General features: G+C 35.6%; 1 protein-coding gene across 1 annotated transcript in view; it reads right to left on the minus strand.

Annotated features, from left to right (window-relative positions):
• Positions 1 to 23,435, minus strand: part of PROS1 (protein S) — a 57,983-nt gene that overhangs the window by 592 nt on the left and 33,956 nt on the right. The window contains exons 7-14 of the mRNA XM_058555627.1: positions 21,789 to 21,914; positions 17,672 to 17,793; positions 15,801 to 15,916; positions 12,836 to 13,025; positions 10,440 to 10,607; positions 8,954 to 9,122; positions 5,174 to 5,322; positions 2,972 to 3,197 (exon numbers count right to left, since the gene is read on the minus strand). Coding sequence (XP_058411610.1) covers positions 2,972 to 3,197; positions 5,174 to 5,322; positions 8,954 to 9,122; positions 10,440 to 10,607; positions 12,836 to 13,025; positions 15,801 to 15,916; positions 17,672 to 17,793; positions 21,789 to 21,914 — 1,266 coding nt within the window. The remainder of the gene's footprint in view (positions 1 to 2,971; positions 3,198 to 5,173; positions 5,323 to 8,953; positions 9,123 to 10,439; positions 10,608 to 12,835; positions 13,026 to 15,800; positions 15,917 to 17,671; positions 17,794 to 21,788; positions 21,915 to 23,435) is intronic.

A 23,435-nucleotide genomic window follows, 5' to 3' on the forward strand; every position in this document is an offset into this window, starting at 1 on the left:
AAAGGAAAAGTTAATAATGTAATTCTATCGAATAAATTTACATTAAGTGACTCCTATGCATATAAGCTATTGTGCTTGGCATTGAATTCAGCATGAGTTCCTCTGATTTCATGAACACAGTCAGTTCCATCCAAATCTAAGATAAATAAAAAAGTAGAAAACAGCATATTCTTACTTGTGATGTTCAAATTTATTATTTTCTCTTTAAATTTGAGCAACAGTTTAAGCATTGTTAAATCATTTTTTCAACACCAAATTATAGCTACTTGGGAATCTTTTTATTTATTTATTTTGCTGAGGAAGATTAACCCTGAGCTAACATCTGTGCCAGTCTTCCTCTGCTTTATATGTGGGTCTCTGCCACAGCATGGCTGATGAGCAGTGTAAGTCCACAGCAAAGATCTAAACCCACAAACCCGGGCCGCTGAAGTGGAGTGCGCCAAACTTTCACTGCTACGCCCCGGGGCCGGCCCCTCAGGAATCTTTCAAAATGTCATGATGCATATATCTCTTTTATTATTGCTGGAATAAAAACATATTTCTATACTTTCCAAAGAAATAGCTTCTTGCTGAGCATACAGTGGCAAGTCATGACAGGAAATTCACTTTTATGTAACCTTTGGTGTTCTAAAAAAAGAATTTCCCTGGTGCTTCAGTGAACGGTTTAGGGCCTTTGGGCCTTTCGACACTATCACCCTCTTTATCAAACTCAACACTTAGGTAACACCCTTGAATCCTAAGAACTACAGTTCATCTTAAAAACATCCCTCTCTCTACCTGCTTCCTCCTTTTTTGGCCTCTCATCTTAGCGAATTTCAATTCCCCATGGACATTTTTCAGCATTTACTCTTCTTCTTTAGAACCTTATGCAAAAATATATATACTTCAAATTTTCCGCCTCTAACTTTCCAAGACAGTGAATAAAGTCCATACTTTTCTATGTGCTCATAGCATTTTTTAAGAAACCTTTTCAAGCTGATCTGAGCATCATAGATTATGCCACTACTATAAAAATCCTGAGAATCATCAATTTCCCCTAATTTTTAATTCATAACATGCAATTGAACATGCCTATTTTGCATATCAATTAATAATTTACCCATCTCATAGTTTACACTCTTAAGATTTCAATTTTCAGTTCCCCTCAATTTTTCCTCACTCTTTTTCTAAACACATCTTGCCTGAAGTCAGTCCTCAGCGCTGTTGCCAAAGTCCTGGAACCACTGAAATTTGGGTAGTTTTACTTCTTTTGAACTCTTTCATTGTTTGTTTTATTTCCTAAAATTGCATTCAACTAACTTGTGAATAAGTTAGTAGGTGGACTTCATTAGAGAATTCATTCATTTCAACTGTACTTATATTTCCTAATAATTAACCATGCTACCTTAACTCTATCGTCTATCTATCTATCATTTATATCTAAAATTTAGAGCCTATTTACTCCTATATTTCCCAAAAACCAAGATAAAATTTCCATATATGGGAAATTAAGATCCTGAGCAGTTACAGTGATATAGTTAAGGTTACTAGAAGTCCAGACATCAAACTTAGAATTCTCACGATGAGAATAATTTGCAAATGGTATTTGAAAATACTTCTAAAAACTTTCTGCCTCAATTTTTTTTGCCATTTAGAGTAAAATGTTGATGCCAACTTCATATTTTCCAATATTAAGTTAAAGATAAACCTGCTTTTTCTCCAGTTTTTCTCATCTTGGTAAATGCAATCTCCACCCACACAACTGCTTGTGCCAGATACCTATGAGATCCCTATACCTGCCTGTCAATCATTAAATCTTATTAATTTTGTTTCTCACATACATCCCCAATCTATTCACTGTACACCATCTCCACTGCCATCACCCTACTCCAGCAGCCTCCTCACTTCCTCATCTGTAAAATGGGGGTAATAATAATACTTATCTCACAGGACTCTTTTGAAAATCGAGCTGATACATTTGAAGCACTCTGAACAATGCCCAGACTGTTTATTACACACCAGTTGATGGTAGTATAGTTGTTGCTGCTGTTATTATTACTGCGTCTCCACGTGGTCTATTTTAGTAGCCCCCAACTCACTTCATTCACTTTTGTCTCCACCTGTCCATCTCCGTCCATTATGCAGGGGGGATTTTTAAAACTATAATATTGGTATACCACTTCCTTATCTAAAACTCTTTAATAATTCTTGTGGCTCTTATAATAAGACTCAGGACCCTAAACCAGGTCTACAACCCCCTCTCTCAGTTCCCAGCCTCATCCTGCACTGCCATCTGCCTGCTCAACATGCTCTCACCATAATGATCTTCTATATGGTCCTCAATGTGTGAACCCTTCCCATCCTGCCCACACATGGACCATTTTACTTGAGTACTGACTCCAATCCCCACCCCATCACTTGGTTAACTTTATTTAATCCTTCTAATATCAGATTTATATCTTAGTCTTTTCCTCAGAGAGCTTGTTCCTGGCTCCCACAAACAGATCATGTCCCCAGTTTCAGGCTCTAAGAGCAACCCATATTTTCCTTCATAGAAGATATCACACTCAGTTGTTTAGTGTCTGCCTATGTTACTAGACTGTAAAAGCCTCACAGCAGGGATCACATCTGCTGGTTTATTACTGTGTCTCTAGTGACTGGGACAAAGGGTCTTAATAAATATTGGGTGAATGATGGATGAACTGGGGAATAGATATTGAACTCACAAGACTATTGTGAGGATGAAATGAAATAATAAATCCTTTCTGGCTAGAGTGCTCAAATGCAGCAAAACTTAGTTTCAGTTCATCATTAAAAAAATTAAACAAAAATGTACCAATGAAATGTCAGTACAAGTCCCCAGGAAAAGAATAATGGATATTGGAATTTTGTCTTCCTTTCTGATGCCCTTTTACTAAAATTACATACTGAAAATACCATCAATTTGATTAAAAACATACTTTTTCAAACTGAAGAGAAGGTAAGCAGATACCTGGAAGGCCACCCACGTAAGTGGCCACTGTTCCTTTCATTGCTTTGTCCAGGATGGCAAGTTGTCCTAGGAGGTCTTCAGAGTAGACAACGTCTTTTCTAAGTGGAGTCGACAGCTCCAGGTTGTTTCTGCTGACTCTGAACTCCAGGTGGGATTGCTGGCTGGAACACAGACTTAGGGCCTCTACCCGAGATATTACCATATTCTCAACAGATACCAAGATATCCTGAAGAACAGAGCAAAGACTCAGTATAAGCAAGTACTAATGGTAATGCCATTAAGAGTGACTTTTGAGTTTTTGAAATTCAAAAAGTGAATTTCAGTGAGGAAAAAGAAAAGGTATGATAGAGCCTCCAAGTTTAAATGAAAAATTACTAATTATTAAAATAATCGTAATTTTAGAATATACATTAGTTTTACAAACTCGAGGTCTAGCTGAGATGTAAATGTGTAGAGGCTTCTGAAAACTCAATAAACCAACAGCTGTTTTACCAACAATGAGAACCTAAAGTAGTGTCTTCAGCATTATTTTTCTGTGTATGAGCCTTCCTAACTTCAAAACTTATACATGAAAAAGGAAGGAGCTGAATTACTTTTTATCGGGGAGGAGATGTGAAAATTTAAAGTGCTTTAGTAAACACACACCAGCAGGACTGAAGGGGTTTTTTGTGCCATACAAGCAATCCTGTAGACTTGGGACAAAGCAAGTGAAGAAGCCCGGAGAGAAAAACCAGGGTTTGCAGGCAGTAAGTTACAGAGTACTTACCAGAAGCTTCTCAAAAGAGAAAATGTATTCATTTTGCTGAACTTTTCAAACTGCTTTTCAAAATTACTTAACTTGTTGAGAGTGATCTATGCTTATAGCTTATATGTGTTAGAGGAAATGTAAAAGTAAGAGATAAAATCTAAACTAGGGGGATGGGGGTTGTGAGGTGGTAGAAAGACAGTCTGAAGTGCCAACTTAGGACTCCAAGGTACCGATGTTATGCGAAGTCTATACGTGGCAAATATGGGTTGTTTGAGGAAATCTGTTACTGTGTTATACATGTCCATATTCCTGAACTCACTATAAGTCCTAAAGATGGTCAGCTGAGAAAATGTTCCAGAATGATCAACAGTATGTGGAATAATGTTATGAAACATTGTACACAGATCTTGAGAAGGCAATCTGACAAGCAAAAGAGAGAAGTCACAGTAACAAACACAGAAAAGATAAAATAAATATCAAAGACATGGTATGTGTTAAAGTCCTCTACCATATGAACATAGTGCTGAAGATAGGATTTCCATTTTGTTTAAAAAAAGACAAACAAGCAAACAACAAGCTGAAATCCAAATGTAGGAATCTTCTGTGGTGGATTGGGGATAAAAACTCGGCAGGATCTTTTTAGGTTGCTTGTGTTTAACCACCAGAAGCTCCCCACAATCATCCTGTAAATTGCAAACAGCACCCTTTTTATTACTGCAGGCATTATTCAATTATATGTCTCTTTCCAAAAGCTACAGAGAGCATCCAAGCCAACCTTGGCACAAACACAACCTTCTTGCTGTAACTTGTTGGAATCCACTGCAGATGACACATGGACAGAACTCCTAGCCTCTATCAGAAGGCTGAATAATACAGATCTTCTGATAATTCTCATATTCCCTTTCATCCAAGAGTTTTTCCTGTTTTTCCTCCTAATTTCAAATCAGAATTGCCAGCAAGAAGCCAAGTGGACTGGTTTTAGTTTTCTCTAGTCTTTCTTAATTTACTCATGGGAAAAAAGATTAAGAGTGCTAGAAAGCAGAAAGCGTTATAATTAGGCACTGAATATCTGAGAGTGGATTGTAATCAGACTCACTTCGATTTCGTTAGTACAGACTAACTCCCAAGATACCTCAAGGATTCTAAATAAGGGCGGATCTCCACATACTCTGGGAAGGCTCAAAGCAGCCTGTGTTTGAGTCCGCCTAATCTTAGCTATAGATGCAATAGGCTTTTCAATTTCTCCCCTTTACTTCATGGTTCAGACCTTGGAAATAAGCCAGGAGAAAAGTCATAATAATGGACTTTTATGGAGTCCTTAATGATGTGCTGGAGATTGTGCCAAATACTTTACATAAGTTATTTAATCTTAGAGGTAAATAACTGCTAATATATCCATTTTACAGATTAAAAAACAAGCAAAAAAGGATTATAAAGGTTTAGACTAAAGTTACCTGAAGGTTTTCAGAGGTGGAGTCCACCAAGGACAAAGCAAAGGGCACTGTGTCACCAGAAACCAAGGCGAACATAACACCAGTGTCCGTGGATGGGCGAATATTCAAGGACACGTTTACTTGCCAGTCCTCAGCATCAGATATATTATCTGTTTAAACAACAGAACAGAAGCAGGATCAATGTACTCCTCAAGTGCACCCCAGGAGGAATTATTACAATCTTATTAATACTCAAGCCATTGAGTAAGCCATTTTTGTGTAAAACTAAAGATTCTAGTTCTCCTTTCTCAATGATCTATATAAACTAGGCAAAACAAAACAAAAGAAAAATTTTTTAAGTGCAGACAAGAGACACATAAGTGGAGCCCCATCTTTCTGTTCTTCTTCCTAAAATAGAATTCAGGATTGTGGGGTTAAGGATTATTATGAATTTTCCCTGTTTGCTCATTAACAGGTCTTCCTTCTACCTTGCATATTCACAATGCTGAAATCTCAGAGTGGTCCTATTTTAAAGTACACATTTAGAAGCAAGTTCAACAAATTTATTTTAATATTTCTGAGGGAAAATTTGGGTATAGCTACCAGCACCAGCCCACAACCCCTCATCCGTAAAGGGGTGAGGTTAGAGCAGTGGGAAGGAAAAGCACAATTTATACACATGGGGGGAGCTGGATAGTGTGATGGTAGAGAAACACTCTGAAGTCAACAGTTAACTTTGAAATTCCAGTAGGAGCTCTTCTTCTTGTGAGTCCCCTCACAACACTTAACATCCTCTGTCCTGATTACTAGGCTAACTATCTGCTCCACTAGCATGCAGCTCTGCATGTCTCTACCACCATTGCCTACAGTAGTCACTCAAGGAACATTTGTTTAATTAATGTGTTTCTAAAATAGTTTGATTCCTAAAAATATTAGTTCACAATCTGAATGCAGTCTTCCTCATTTAATATGAAGTAATATATAACAATAGCCCAGATACCACTCAGAGACATTGAAAGGGTGAATGTGAATGGAGAAAATAATTTTCCTTTGACAAGATGTTCTTCCATTTAGCCACATCTAAGCTATTACATTTTTCATTACAATCCTCTAATTCCCAACCAAGAGAAAAAAAAAGAATATACATATATATATATATAATCATCTTGAAATAAGTAAATTTACTACAAGATATTGACAAACTCAAACTAAAATGAACGCACAAATGTAAAGAAATTACAATATAACATTAAATATTAATTAAAAGTAGATCACTTTCAAGTTATCCATGAAATAACTAATTACTTATGAAAGTATTTTTTCAGATACAATATAACTGATTTTCATTTTCTTTTCAGAGATTTTTTTTCCTTTGAACAAATTATTATGGGCCTAGTTTTTTCCTATATTCAGTCATCAACCCAATTAAAACATTTTTTAAAAATCCTCCATATATAGAATATAGCTGAAGTTAAAGACATTGTATTAATTTACGTTGGGAAAACAAAAAGTACTAGTGTAAGATTCTTCCTTAAAACTATAGTAGTACCTTTTTAGGCTGCAAATAAACACATTTGAAATATAATTTTTTCTTAAAGCAGAGATATCAGATTAACATTAAATTTATAATACAAAGTGTTAGTAGCTCAAATAATGAACTCCTAGAACAGAAAAAGATAAAGAACCCAATAAAATAATTAAGATATACAAATAGCTAATAAATATATGCAGAGATACTCGACTTTAGTAGAAATTGGGATAATATTTAAAACTACAAAATTTAATTTTTCAAACCTCAGACTGGAAACAAATCTCAAGCATAAACTTTCTTATTCTGCTGGTAGAAACATACATTGACAAAACATCTTTGGGAGAGAATCTGATCAAACAGTAGGAATTATACATTTGTATAACCTTTGATGGATAATCTAAGATTTTCTCCTACAGAGTTAATCACATAAGGGTTGAAGGATGCGTGTCCAAGGACATCGAGGAAGTACTATTTATAAAGGTAAAAACCTGGGCTCAGTCTGGCAAGATTTTGTGTCCAGCTTAGACCATAGAAGACTGAAAAGAGCACTGCTCCCACCGTCACAACAACAACAGAAGACCAAGTATCTACATCATCACAACTTTTCTTCAACTATCAAATAACTGAGGTTGCAGAGCAACTAACTAACTAGAAACCTAAAGAAAGACAGGTGCTTCCAAGGAGAGAAGGAGAGTACTCTCTTACCCAAGACAGACACCATACACCATACAATTTGGTAAGAAGAATTTAGGTAAAAATTTTAACAAATCGCTGAAGTCCAAGTGGGGGCTGGTGTGAGAGTATAGAAGCCCTGGGAACTGCAGACTCGTGGGAAATTAGTACCTATTCACAGGATATTCCTCACAGACCTTACTGGGTGCTCAGTAGAAAAACTGGGGGCAGAAAAAGAGACCAGAGAAAGCTTTCCTCCTAGCGCAGGCCTGGGTGAGAGCAGCAGCAACCTGCAGGAAAGGCACAAAGTCCCACCCAGATCCTTCTCTGTCTCCTCCATGCAACAAAAGCCTTAAAGCATTGAGGAAAAGACAACAAACCTTCTCGCAATTAGAACACATGTGACGACCCACGGCACCTGTAGATTAGAGAAAGGAAACAAGGAAAAACAAAACAAACAATAAAAAAAAAACCATTTACCATGGAGAAGGAGTAGAAAACTATCTTGGGTCCTGATCATTAGATATCTCCCCTACACTGGTGGCGGGGAGGGGACGACGAAAAGTCCACACCCCTGAGACCCAGGGATACAACACCTGCCTAAGACTGAATCTGCACAAGAACATTAGAGAATGAATGCTCCCCTGACACCCAGACCCCTCTACCACACTAGCAAATGTCAAGGAACAAGTAAGAGTACCCTTCTGGGGTGAGGCAAGACCTTGGAGAGACACTTTCTTGAATACCTAAAGGTATTCATAAAAGAAATACCTAAAGCAGAGGATGGATCAGCTACTAAGAAAAATCCTCTGCAAACCAGCCACCACCCTAAGCACAAGGTAATATTGAAGGAATGTGAAGGGTAGTCATGGAAACAAGAAAACCTAAGCAGCTCAACTCTTGACTAGATTGATTCAACCCCCTTCATTAAGGGCCTAGCAAAAGCAGAGGTATGCTCATCTCCAGACATAAATACTATTTATCTCCACTCTCCTGTTCTACATAAGATGCCCCTCTTTAAACCAAAAATTATGCAATACAGAAGGAGACAAGAAAAAACAACATATAGTCAAGAGACAAAGCAATCAACACGACCAGACTTAGATGTGTCACAGAAGTTGGAACTATCAGACAGGGAATTTAAAATAATTATGATTAACAAGTTGAAGGCTCAGGTGGAAAAGATGGACAACATGTATGAACAGATGGGAAATTTCAACAGAGGTGAACATTTTAAGAAAGGATCAAATGGAAATGCTAGAAATGAAGATGAATTCTTTTGACGCATTAGTCAGTAGACTCAGTACAACTGAGAAATTGGTGAACCTTACAATAGGTCAGTCTCATTTGCCTAAAATTAATCAGTTTGTGTCAATAATCTTTAAATACTAACATATTATTTGGCGTATTCAACAAACTTTCCCCCCTAATATACTGGAAAAATTTTATAAAAAGTATTTAACAGTACAAATATGCCTAACACTATGCTGGCACATAGTAAGAATTCAGTAATGTTTACTGAAGGAATTATTGCTGTTTGTCAACGAATAAATTTAGCCATTAATGAAAAAAGAGAGATAAAATGGAAAATCACTTACTATAATTGATGCTAAATTCAGCAACTCCAGAACCAGGAAAGTAAGAACCCTTCTCCACAGTGACAAGACAATGCTTATTTTGCTTTTCTTGAATAATTTCCTTTACTCCCGAAGCTCCTTGATTCATCAAATTCCAGCCTCGTATACATCCATCCAGACGAGGGTTAATCTAACATATTAAAATATAAGTCAAGGAGTGCATTTTAAACTTAAACAAGTCAGACTCATAAGTGGCTTAACAGATTATAGCTGTGGGTTTTCAGTGAGAGGGAAAACATTTTCTTTGATGACATTTTAAAATATTTAAAATATTTTGAATTTTATCTAAATTTTCTTCAAGGTGTCCTTCAGATGGACAGTCTTTTTCAGTAAAAGTTAGCTTATGCCATCACAGACCTCCACTGGGCTCCTAATGGTTTTTTAACACCTCAAGCCCCATGTTCCTCTCCCATATCACCCAAGGGTTAACTTTTCTGCTCTCAAGTTCCATATATGCTTCTACTGTGGCCCTGGGCTCTAAGCTGCTTCCTGTTTTCCTTTCATTGCATTTACAACATAGGTTTGTTTTGCCATCAGCCACTAAGTCTCTTCAGGAACCAAAGTGTTTGCATTCTTTAGTCTCCACCAAAGAATCCAGCCAGACTCAAGACATGTAGTAGCCATTTCATAAATAGTTGGTTCTTTTTGAATAATTTATTTTACTTTTAAAATGTCTTGATTTATCAATTTCAAAGGATAAGTGTATTCACTCTGACGTGGGTTAACTTGAATTCAGGTTTTATATCACAGAAATATTTTAGAAGTTAAAGTAACTGTGAATCACCATGAGTGAAAGATGGGTATAAAATGGTAAATATTTAAGTAAAAGCAGCAAGTGTAATTGGCGGGCCCATGACTTCAAAAGAAATTTTTAAAACTCTTCAAGTATAGTGATTAGTCTCCTTCATGAAACCTACTCCACAGTGATTAGACAAACATCATGTTCAGAAAGTCGTCTATTGTATCTAACTTCAATCTACGACAGGCTGCGGTTATACTCCCAGCAAAGGTTGTTTTTAAGTTCCACCTTATGTGCTACTCTTATCTCCTAAATTTAAGTCCTAAAACAGACCTAAGAAAATTTCTGACTGGCTTCTACAAAATAATGCATTTTTGGACTTAATTATACGTATTTATATGTGTAATGGCTGAGTATGAACTATTATGATGTTAACATTGATTTGTTGCTTGAGAATTTAAAAAATCTACTTCTCAAGCAAGTAATGTTGGGGATTTAAAGGGGCTCAAAAACACTACATTCATTTTCTCATTTCCTTAATATAATTTCAAGCGTCACTCGTGGTATTTTTCCATGCCCAATACAACTTGTCACAGTTGGTATATTCAACAAAATAACTTCTTTTGACTTTCAGAAAAACACATCTTCAAATCTATTCCAGACGGAAGGAATTCATCCATGACAAATGATATAAGCTTGAATCATTACCGGTCTAATGAGTGCATTCTCCACTTTCCGAGGTAATCCTGCAAAGTATACTTTGGTTTCTAGAAATCCATTTGTAAGCTTAAAAAGGTTTTGGGGTTTATTTATATTCATCACGGCTTCTTTAGCTATTTTTACACTAATACTGTATTCTAATTCTTCCACAGAGACCTGCAATTAAAGAGACAAAAATCATCAAACAATCAGACATCACAGCGTGTCATTTGAAACACTAATATTGAAAAATCATGTTATTATCCCAGCAAATGATTTTTCAAAGTAATCATTATAATGTAATTATTAATTTGTTCCAATCCATTTGAAATGTCAAATTATTATAAAGGTGATAAAAATGTGTTTTAAAAATGTGTTTGATTGAAAATTAAATGAACATCATATTTTAAAGTTCAACCCCAGGATGCCATAAAATTAACAGTTAAAAAAACAAGTGGGTTACTCTACAAAATCTTAAAAAACTTTTAAGTGTTCTTGTTTTCCAATTGTCTGATGGTACACATATGGAATCAATAATGTAAATAAATTCTTAATATGAATTGAGAAATCAATACATCCAGTATTCTGTTCATTACACGCAAATTATATTTTATTTCAAAATTCAAAAGTAATTGAAGTCATAAGAAAGCACAATACACAAAACTAAATTGGGTTTTTCCAATTTTGAAAGCAGTTTGGGTTTTTAAAAAAGGTTGGAAGTGATGGTAAACAACAGTAAAAAAAAATCCTCCCAAAAAGGCAATTCGAAGAACCATTGCCGGAGTCTCCTCATGTAAAACTGTAGCACTCAAAATGCAAACTCCTCACTTACTAGTCAGTAATGGAAGCCAAACAATAGGCATATTAAAGCACCACTACAAGAGAAAAACTGTGTTCTACAGAGAAATAAATTTGGGAACATTTACAGATTTAAAGTTGGTCAATGTTCTGTCCTTAACACTGCCAACCGGCATCATTTTACCTTAATGACTATTCCCTCCTTGAAAGGTGTTCTTACTTTGCCTCCAGGACCTCAGTCTGGCTTGCTTCTTATATATAACATCCTACCTAGAAGTTTATCTAAATTCTCCTTCAAACAGCTGTATTTTCAATTTATATAAACTCATTGGAAAAAAAATTCTGTGTTTACTCTCTTTTAATGAAAAAGTGATTTTAGATAGGTGATTTGGGGACATTAGGCAGTAAAATGTTTTCTTCAGCACACTGGAGAAATAGCTTATGCATCAAATACTCTATATGTAGATGTTGTAGGAAAGATGGAGTAGCAAAGCTACACTGATGAGGTCATCAGGAGAAGCCAGAGAATTTTAGTGATTGCTCTGACAGTTGCATCTGCTCCTGTGCAGATACTATGCTTTTAGAGTTAGGAGGCCAAAATCTATGGCTGCCAAAGGACAGATAGCCCTCTTTTTGGTGAACCACATCTGTGCTCAACTGTACTTTTATTACTACCTCTACTGTAATGTATTTCACATTACACTGTATCAGTTCTTAAGGCAGCATCAGCTACTAGACTGTGAGGTGCAGGAACTTAGCACTTTAAAAGTGCTCACTAAAAGTTATTGAATATATGAGTGCATGAGTGGGTAAACAAAGGAACGACATGATTTAGCGATGACATCACATGGCTTCTCAATGTGGACTTCTCACAGGTCCCACAGGCAAAGAAAGCGTCTCTTTCGGGTACCACATTCTAAGGTGAAACTGATCTCTCAGCTGAGAGTAGCAATGACTCCATTGCAGAAAAGAATTCTCCCCACTATTGACTAGTAGTAATCCCTTCTCCAAGAAAAGCTCCATTTAATCCAGTTGATTAAAGGGTTGTTCTTGATTATTAAAATAAAGACTCATTTTTAGGGATCATCTAAAAATGCTAGTTTCTAAGCACTCTGAGTGGTACTGGCCAGTATATACTGTTTATACAAATCGATTATTTACCCATATGCTAAGATTTAAAATTGAATTAACTTTTTGATTTTGTTACTGTGTGTATTTCTTTTTCATTTAAAAAATATTAGAGGCTATCCAGTGTAGTCCTTGATCAGTGGAGTCTTTGCATAAACTGTTATGCCTGCTAATAATTCCTATAAGAGAGGCACCCCTGTTCACCCAATGACAGCCACTAAAAAAAGGCGAAAAGTTAAAGACAGAGTAGTTCAAATAACTGAAAACAACTTTAGTTACAGGAAATCCTAAGTACATCAAGAGAGGGTACCATTTCTCAGGCCATTTCAGGGATTTACAGTGCATAGAATATACTATATACAACATCAGATAAACTCAGCCCCATTTTGGTTTGGTATCACTATAAAAGTAAATTATTAATGATTTTATACAAACGGCATCAAATTGGGAGGATTATTCACGAAATCTGTAAAACATACCATATTCCATAGACCATTATTAATAACTTTGCCGCCTGTTGTGATTTGGGTTGTATATTCATTTTTAAACTGAATTTCAATCTTTCCATCACGAAGTGCAATCAGGAACCAAGCTGAGTGATCAAGAGATTCTGCATACAGGATAACACCTTCTGAATCATATGTTCGGAAATCAAATTCGGCTGAAAATCTAAACAATAGGAAAAGAGACAGCCTTAATAATGAGAAATATGGAAGGCTCAATGTATTATTCTTTTTTTTCTTATACTGGCAAACAACAACATGTTGAAAGAGTCAACTATTTATTTCTTTCCCTGCAATTAATAAAAGAGAAAGGCAGAATTACACTGCTCATGTATTATCTCTGACTCCATGTGTGTTTAAAATCAAGTTACTGTATTGTTTTGCTTATTCTTGGAAGTTTTTTTCCCAGTCAACAGATGCTTTGGTAATTTTTCATCTTTTTTTGGTATTTGTTTTGAAAGCACTCTTTCAAATGCTGGAATTAATACACATGTACAAATATTAGGCATATTGTATCTCTCCTGGAACCTTTTATACACTATATAATCTGACATTATTTTTTTCCCCGCTGTATCCATAAGTAATTAGTAAAAGATGTTACAATTTCATGATTGGTTAATCCATCAAAAAGTATATTTTCCCTATGATTTCATCTGGATGATTGCAGACATAATTACACCTTCATGTGTGGTAAGGAAGGTAAAGTCAAAAACTTTAAAATGTATCTGTTAGCTTGATTTCGAAAGCTCTCCAATCAGTGATCTAATTGCACAAATCACTATACTAGAGTACGTGGAAGGAGAATTTAAAGATACAGTGTAGCCATGCGTTTGGGGGTGTCTGAGCTCTGGCAATGCCTGTTGCTATCAAGACTCCAGACACATATGGAGCTATTACAGAGGAGGAAAAGTCTGAGGATGCTGGATTGAAAATAACATGTACTGAGTCAGTGCCCTCAGGACACTTTAATGAGAATCAGCATAAAGTTTCCAAGGGACCAGCAAATCAAAATGATTCAAAAAAGACAAATGGAATAGGAAAAATAGTTGTATAACTATTAGTCATCTAAGATAAAGGTATTTTAAGTTAAAAAGTCAGGACTTCAGATAATTGCTAAGTAAGGTAAGAAAGAATCCCATACTCTTATCTCCACATCTAATAGTAACAGCAATAGAGGCACTGTTTGCAACGGGGCACAGATCTACTTCAAATGGAACAAAGGAAAGGTGATAGAATAAACTTCTTAGTCTTTAGAATTCCAAGGAAATATGGTAAAGAGGTAAATGTAGAGTAAAGCATGCTGGACAGATAACAATGTGGTAGGAATGTACTGAACTCAGATTATATTAAAAAAATAAAACATTTTGCTTGGAATAAGAACTTCGGTTCTGTTTCATAATCATCACATCTTGCTGATGTGAAGCATGCATTATCTTGCCAAAACCCAAATCCGTCTATGCTCAGGATCTTCCAGAAGTTGATCCTGTTATGGAGACAACTTCCTTCTCTTTGTAAAATCGTGCTAAACCAGTAATTCAGAGAGTTGTGTTCCACATGTTTTCTGTCTGGAATACATCAGCATATGGATTCATTACATTGGGGAACAGTTCATTCTTTTTCAGAAGTATTGCAGCATGAATAAAAGAGTGAATTTGTTAACTTTTGAGTAAGGAAGTATTTGACCATGGGAAACAGAGCTGAAGGAATTTGCAAAAAAAGAGAAAAAACAAAAAAGTGTTAGCTGTTCTTTGTGTTGGTTACACAGGTGGCGATTTATAAAAATTCATCAAGCTGTACATTTAAGATACATGTACATTTCTATACATATATTATACTTCAATAAAAAGCTTAACCGAAATAAATAATAAACAAATAAACAGTGGAAAAAAATTATTATTTGGCCAATTTGAGTCAATGTTGGAGCCCAAACTATTGTGAATTGTCAGTGGGAAATGAATACCCCTGAAAGAGCCTGAAGATATGCAATAATTAACTTTTTTCTCTCTCATTCTCATTATTATCACAGCAAGGAAGGGTTGTCTCCAATCTCTACCACTAGAAAATATTATTTGCACTGCGATGTTAAAGGGGAACACCAGGTCTTGGGGAAATGGGAGTGTTGAAAGAGCACAATTACATCAGTGAATCTTGGAATAAATTTCAGTGTTTCTTAATGATAAGGTTTCTATGAATTTAGTTGAATTATTTAATGAATAATCACTCATATAGCTAACAAATTAAATTCTAAATATGCCTGTTTATCTAACTAAAATATTTTAAAATTTGGACTCTGTAATCAGGCTCAAATATGTTTCCTTCCCATTATTCCAACCAAATTCCAATTTCTTTTTTCTAGTTCCAACAATATATGGCTCTGAGAAAATTTGGTAATTACAGTAGAACCATGACTCAAAAACACCTTCCCTAAAGTCAACCTAACTGCAGGAATAGCAGACAAAGGGCTCAGAGTCTCTAAAATCATGTGATGCATTTCTTTAAATACCACTTAAGCAAGCTTGTGAAATTTCCTTAATATTTATGAATATAGCTATATTCTAAAAGCAATACTTAAGAGTATTTTCTCATTACTTAGTTTGTAGAACATGTATAAGGAAGAATGAAAATTTCACCATTACATTAAATCTACTTTCGCAGCTTCTTAGTAAATATGTATTCACTAGAAAGGGAAGAATGACGGATTAAGGTAAAATGATCATTGGAGAAGCTTGGCCCAGAATGACCCAAAATGGTTCAAGCATGAAAATTACATGTGTGAAAGAGCAAGTGACCTTTACGATTCCACAAATCATCTGATTGATAATATACCTAAATTATCTGATTGATAATGCAATTTCATACATTTCAAATCTTTTCAGTCACTTCTTTTCTTCTGTGCTGACCTGCTTAACTCTAGAAATTATTATTGACATTGATACCTCACCTGGTGACATCTGGCAAACGAAATTTTAAATATAAAACAACCCCTACAAACTGCTCTGCCAAGTAAAGTAACTCATAGTTTTTGTCAAGGTTCAAGGGAAGGCACACTGGAACAGCCTGGAGAAAAGGAAACAGACAAAATGCATAGTTACTGCTCAGTGTTTGTGTAGCTTTCGCTCCCTTTCTCTGGTTCCTATGTTCTTGTCAAACACATCTTCTATCATTCACTAAAATAAATTAATATCTTTTACTTCCTTGTCTAGTCCCTCTGTATAACCTCCAAGAATACGTGTGTTTTAAAGTCTTGTTTAGTGTGTGTGACTGTAGATTTTTGTCTTTAATCTTTTCTTTGCAAATCTCAGTCCAAAACACAGCCTTTTTCTTCCAACAACAACATGTATCCCCTAACTAACTGCAGTTATGATGTGTTCCATGAATTATATCTGAAAATTATTTTTATTTGGAGCCAGAAATTGGTGGAAGAAGTAAGGTATCTACCAATAAATAGCACCTCATTCATTCACTCATTTATTTATTAGCAAAAATTTTCTGGGCAAAAATGTGCTATCTAGATAGTAAAGGTATGCTGGAAAATCTGAATGGGATAAATATAAATTAAGATATAACCTTAATCTCCAAGAAATTTACACAAAAAGTGATTTAGAGTCATTAAATCTGATATCAAGTATTTTTTTCCTAAGAGTAGAAACAAATTTTAAAATGGAAAGCTTTTTAGGGATAAGTTCCTGGATATACATATAGGGATATTCTAGGGGGAGATCTAGATTCAGAAATAACATCTCATTTCCTCTTAGAACTTCAATAAATCTATCCAAGGTAGATGGTGATGTGCGACCACAACAAATCTGGAATTATGAGACTAAATTACAAAACAGACATTCACACAGCACAGCATTTCAGTGAAGTACCACCAAAGTTAGTACACACGCCAACTAGTTTACTTTATCTTCTTATCAGGTAGGTAGCATAATATCGAATGTCACATTTTTTGGATACATACAGCTTTGTCTTGGTAACAGATGTGGAGGTATGTGTAGACACCTGATTAAATCATTATCTAGCGGTTTTTTTGTTTTGTTTTGTTTTTTACTGTCTGCCATAAACATATAAAATTTCACCTTCACTTGTAAAAAGTAAAAGAGATGCAAGAATTGGACTAAGGATCACTAACACGTGATTCTCATTTGGGAAAAAAAAAAGAGCTTCAGATGTTGACCTATTTATTTCAATGGAGGAAAAACTTGAACTTACCCCCAAAATTTAATTTCTGGGTCAATTATGAATTACATTGAAGTAACTACAAGCAAGTTTGAGAGATACAGATTAACAAAACAGTCCTTTCTGAATTTTGATGTACTTAAACCCCATTAACTCCTATTCTGATGAAGTTGTTTCCTCCTGAAATTTTATGAGCACTTTCGCAAGTGCTAACAATGCTTCAGGCATCATCAAACTTCTAGAGTGCCGTAAAGAGAAGCAGGCCCTGGAAAATGTTTTCACCAGGTTTCTATGGAAGATTTTTTCTCAACAAGAGAAGGAACCTCAGTTTTTCCTAGTTTCTTAAGTAAACATACACTCTGCATTTTGTAAGTGTGCAGGCTACACAGATGAGCATCTCTGAGCGGTGACTCTGCAGCTGCCCGGCTTTTACTCACTCACTAATCATCCCCGATGTTTACACTCACTTGACCAAAATTAGTAAAAATATTATGACTCATAGCCTGCCTAGAACTATAGCAATTACTATAAAATATATGTATTTTCCTGACTCACTTCAGCTCTGTGAAAATAAGTACCTGAATCTCCTACTTTAAAAAAGAGATGGGAAGTTTAGCATCACAAAATGGTTACCTCACAACTCTTCTGATCCTGGGCAAGTTTGAATCCTTTCTTCCCATCACAATAACAAGAGTAACCTCCAGGGTAATTGACACAAAGTTGAGCACACATGTTCTCAGAGCACTCATCCACATCTGGGGTAAAAGAGAACATAAATTTTAATATCTCCTAAATGTTCAATCCAATAGAAGAAGGAGTATTCTCATTTCAGTATGAAATAATCAATGATAATCGGTCCTTAATGAAAGAAATCCCTATGACATCAAATCACATTTATACACTTGGCATAGAAATTTAAATGAGTTATAAGTGTAATTTCTATTTATTTACATACTTGAAAAAACAAATGTAATGTATAACTTTCAGTAATTAATAATTAATAGAAATATAACAATTTATACTAATTTTCTCATTTTTAAGAAAAAAGACAGCATCTCAAGTTACCTGTCATTCTGATTATACGAATTCCAATGAAACTACCTCTCAATTCTTTGCTTTGAAGAAAAAAAAGAAATGGAAGGGGAGGGGAGAGGAGATGAAAGGGAAGAAAAGATCCCTTTTAAATGAAGGTTAATGTAACTTGGAATAAATGACAATATCAAGAACATTTGACTTTTCATAATGCAATGATTAATGGTGGAAATAAATTTAAGGACATAACCTTATTTCTTTTTAACTAATCTTTTTTAAAAAAAACCTCACTATGCTATTACCTCCTCTATTGCGAAATCTTCTATGTGGTCCCTGTCCCCGGTTCATATTTTGAGAAACTCATTCTTGAAAAGTTGTAATAATATGCTTCAGCTAAAGTCCACTTCAGAGCTACACAAGATCCTTGCTCTTTTTGATGAATGCACCCTGTGACCTTTGAAAATTCCCAAATTCATAAATACTATTATAGCATAAGTTCTCCCACAAAATGCCTTAAAATAGAACCCCAAAATTAATGACCCCTCAATGCCATTAAAATCAAATGATATATGATTAAAGTAGTAAAATATTATATATATATATCATATATAAATTTTTTCTTAAAAAGTTGGCATTCATTAAATAAAACTACAATGTGGATGATGAAGTTGGCTAATGATTAATCTGCAAATTACCACAGTAATTTCTATCTGGAGTGGTGGAAGAATAGAAATGGTTTTGGGGGTGATATTTTTTGGTGAGTGCACAAGGAGGTAAGATATCAAAATCTCAAAAAGAGTATAAATAATTGAAAAAAAATCTATTCTAAATTTAGGCGGGGATGGCCTGGTGGCGCAAGCGGTTGAGTGCTCGCGCTCCGCTGCGGTGGCCCAGGGTTCGCCGGTTCGGATCCCAGGCATGCACCGACGCACCACTTGTCAAGCCATGCTGTGGTGGCATCCCATATAAAGTAGAGGAAGATGGGCATGGATGTTAGCCCAGGGCCAGTCTTCCTCAGCAGAAAAAAAAAAGAGGAGGATTGGCAGATGTTAGCTCAGGGCCGATCTTCCTCACAAAATAAAATAAAATAAAATTAGGCCAATTTATAGAGATAGAAAGCAGATTAGAGGTTACCAGGGGTTGGGAGAGGGAGGAGGAGGAATTTACTGCTTCATGGTTACAGAGTTTTGTTTGGGGTGATGAAAAAGTTTCAGAACAGATGGTGGTAATGGCTGCATAACTGTGAATGTAATTAATGCTACTAAATTGTACATTTAAAAATGGTTACCATACATCCATATTTCCTAAAACAATCTACAGATTCAGAATCCCGATGACATTCTTCACGGAAATAGAACAAAGAATCCTAAAATTCATATGGAACAACAAAAGACCCTGAATAGCCATAACAATTCTGAGAAAAAAGAACAAAGCTGGAGGTATCACACTCCCTGAATTCAAAATATACTACAAAGTTACAGTAATCAAAACAGCATGGTACTGGCAGAAAGAAACACAGATCAATGGAACAGAACTGAAAGCCCAGGAATAAACCCACACATCTATGGACAGCTAATCTTCAACAAACGATGAAGAACATACGATGAAGAAAGGAAAGCCTCTTCAATAAATGACGTTGGGAAAACTGGACATCCATTTTCAAAAGAAAGTAGATCGTTATCTTAGACCATATACAAAAATTAACTCAAAATGGATTAAAGACTTGAATGTAAGACTGAAACCATAAAACTCTTAGAAGAAAAATATACGCAGTACACTCTTTGACATCAGTCTTAGTAGTATCTTTTCTACTCAGGCAAGGGAAACAAAAGAAAAAATAAACAAAGGGACTACATCAGACTAAAAAGCTTCTGCACAGCAAAGGAAACCATCAACAAAACAAAAAGACAACCCACCAACTGGAAGAAAATATTTGAAAATCACATATCCAACAAGGGGTTACCTTCCAAAATACATAAAGAACTCATACAACTCAACAATAAAAAAATGAACAACCCGATCAAAAAATGGGCAGAGGATATTAACAGACATTTTTCCAAAGAAGATATACACATGGCAACAGGCATATGAAAAGATGTTCAACATGACTAATTATTATGGAAATGCAAATCAAAAACTACAATGAGATACCACCTCTCACCCATCAGAATGGCTATAATTAACAAGACAAGAAATAACAAGTGTTGGAGAGGATGTAGAGAAAAGGGAACCCTCATACACCACTGGTGGGAATGCAAACTGGTGCAGCCACTATGGAAATCTGTATGGCAATTTCTCAAAAAATTAAGAATAGAAATACCATATGATCCTGCTATCCCACTGCTGGGTATTTACCCAAAGATCATGAAATCCACAATTCAAAGAGATTTATGCATCCCTGTGTTCATCACAACATTATTCACAATAGCCAAGGTGGGAAGCAACCCAAGTGCCCATCAACAGATGAATGGATAAAGAAGATGTGGTATATATATATATATATATATATATACAATGGAATACTACTCAGCCATACAAAAAGACAAAATCGTGCCATTTGTGACAATGTGGATGGATCTTGAGGATATGACGTTAAGTGAAACAAGCCAGACAAAGACAAACACCATATGATCCACTCATACACAAAAGGTACACAAACACATGGATAAAGAGAACAGATTAGTGGTTACCAGAGGGGAAGGGGACGGGGAAAGGGCAAAAGGGGTAAAGGGGCACATAAATATGGTGACTGATAAAAACTGGACTATTGGTGGTGAACATGATGCAGTCTATACAGAAACTGAAATATAATAATGTACACTGAAATTGCACAATGTTATAAGCCAATAAGACTTTAATAAAATAACTTAAAAAATGGTTAAAAGGGCACATTAGATCTTAAATATATTTTGTCACAATAGAAAAATTACTATTGATTTGATTAGTTTTAGTCATGGTATTAAATTTATTTTGAAATTTTTAAAAATTTAAAGGAAGATGGGAAATAATTTGTACATATCCATGATAAAAAAAACAAAATCTCCTCATACGTCTAAGCTTCCTGAGGAACATGGCAGCACCACTGCAGCCAAATGAAGCAACACCAAGTCAGGGGCTCTCCCAGATCCACAAGCACTGGTATCACTGATCAGTCCTTCCCAAATTTCTAGAGCTTGGTTGTCATTTGTTTATTACGAGACTTTTATGCATATTTAATTATAACAGAACTGTGTCATTTCCTATTTTACAATAAATGACATACTGATATATGCACAGAAAATCACTGAAAAGCTTGGCATGAAACTGAAAACTTCTAACTATCCTCCTTATAACACCCACATGATTTTTAAGCTTGTCTTTCTTTTTGAATGTGTGTGTTTCTCCTTCTAGCTTGAAATTATTTTTATCTTTGAATATGGTTTAAATGATGTGAAAATGTGTTTATTTTGCTTTTATCACACACAGGCAGTCTCCAATTCATACATAGCTTGGAGGGCCAATCTAAGAAGGATATAACACTAACCTAAAGACCACGTGCCCCACAAACTTGTTCTCTGGAAGGAAGCCAATGATGACCTAGTCGACCAAACTATATCATGAATTGTACCATCTTAGAAAACCTGACTGTTGATGTCAAATAGAAACGATGCTTCTAATACAAAATCAGGATTGAAACCCACCCCCTCCAAGGTCAACAATGACACCCCTGCAACTCTACCTTCACAGGACTTCGATATGGGATTGTAGCTGTAGCCTTCGGCACATTCACATTCAAAGTATCCTGGGACATTCTTGCACACAGCTGTGCCACAAACGCTTGGCTTCACAGAGCATTCATCCACATCTATAAATGAAACCAATATATTAAAAACCGTTTTTCCCATACCAGAAAATGCTTGCAAAGAACCCTTGATGTGGGTTTCCTGGACCTAGTTTAACATATGCAATGAGACAACAGAGTGGCCTGACAATAACAAAATATGAAATCTATCACCATATTTTAGTTCACTAAATATGATTTCTTGATACAAACGCATAGTGAATTTGACGGATGTTTGCCATGTTCCTTTTAGTTACATAAAAGAAGGAGAGGGCTTTAGTTCCTTTCTTATCTACCAGGTTACAGCATGAAAATAAATGAGAGAAGAGATTCACCATATTCTTAATATGTATTCCTAAATACATGTTTCTGAAATATGGTCTTTAACATACAGTCACTCTGTATTATCACAAATATGAATTTAAAAATGAGATGGCACATCAGTCTTACATTTTTCCTTTGGAAATAGACAATAACTAAATCTGCATACTGTTATTGTTGCCTAAAGTATTCAATAGTGATTCAAAATTAAAATGAGATTGAGAAGGCCTCAAAGTATTTATAAAGATGCAGTTAATCCAATACAAATTTTAGTGCAAAATTAATGTTCCAGAAATTTCAAATGTGTTTATGTTACATAATCAAGTAGGAGACAAAGTATTGACTGCAACTAGTTACTACACAAGCACCTGGGAGAAAACAAAATGAGTGACAGAGATAGTTCAAGGGAGATGTAACTATTAGTGAACTTTTCTCCTCTCCTCTCTTAAGACAAGTTCAGAATGAAAAATATATTTTCTACTCTAAGTAGTTGAGAGTTTAATTTTTCCACAGACTAGTAGTCAAAATTTCAGACACTACTCTATTTAAAATAACATGCACAAGGGCTGGCCTAGTGACATAGTGGTTAAGTTCACACACTCCACTTCAGTGGCCTGGGGTTCGCAGGTTCGGATCCTAGGCGTGGACCTACACCACTCATCAAGCCATGCTCTGGCAATGACCCACATACAAAATAGAAGACTGGCACAGATGTTAGCTCAGGACCAATCTTCCTCAATCAAAAAGAGGAGGATTGGCAACAGGTGTCAGCTCAGAGCCAATCTTCCTCACCAAAAAATAATAATAATAATAACATGCACAAAAAGAACAGAAGCAATCCCTTATGGTAAGGGAATTTTTCTGTATCTTGACCATGTCAATGTCAATATCCTGGGTATGATAATGCACTATTGTTTTGTAAAAGGTTACTACTGGGGGGAAACTGGGAAAAGGCCACATGGGATCTCTTCTTATTATTTCTTACAACTGCATGTGAATCTATAATTACTTCAAAATAAAATAACTATTTTTATGTGTGTGAGGAGGACTAGCCCTGAGCTAACATCCATGCCCATCTTCCTCTACTTTATATGGGACACTACCACAGCAAGGCTTGACAAGTGGTGCGTCGGTGCACACCCGGGATCCGAACCTGCAAACCCCGGGCCGCCAAAGCGGAGCGCGAGCACTTAACCGCTTGCGCCACCAGGCCGGCCACTAAAA

The sequence above is a fragment of the Diceros bicornis genome, chromosome 15, assembly GCF_020826845.1.
Source record: "Diceros bicornis minor isolate mBicDic1 chromosome 15, mDicBic1.mat.cur, whole genome shotgun sequence".
NCBI lineage: Eukaryota > Metazoa > Chordata > Mammalia > Perissodactyla > Rhinocerotidae > Diceros > Diceros bicornis.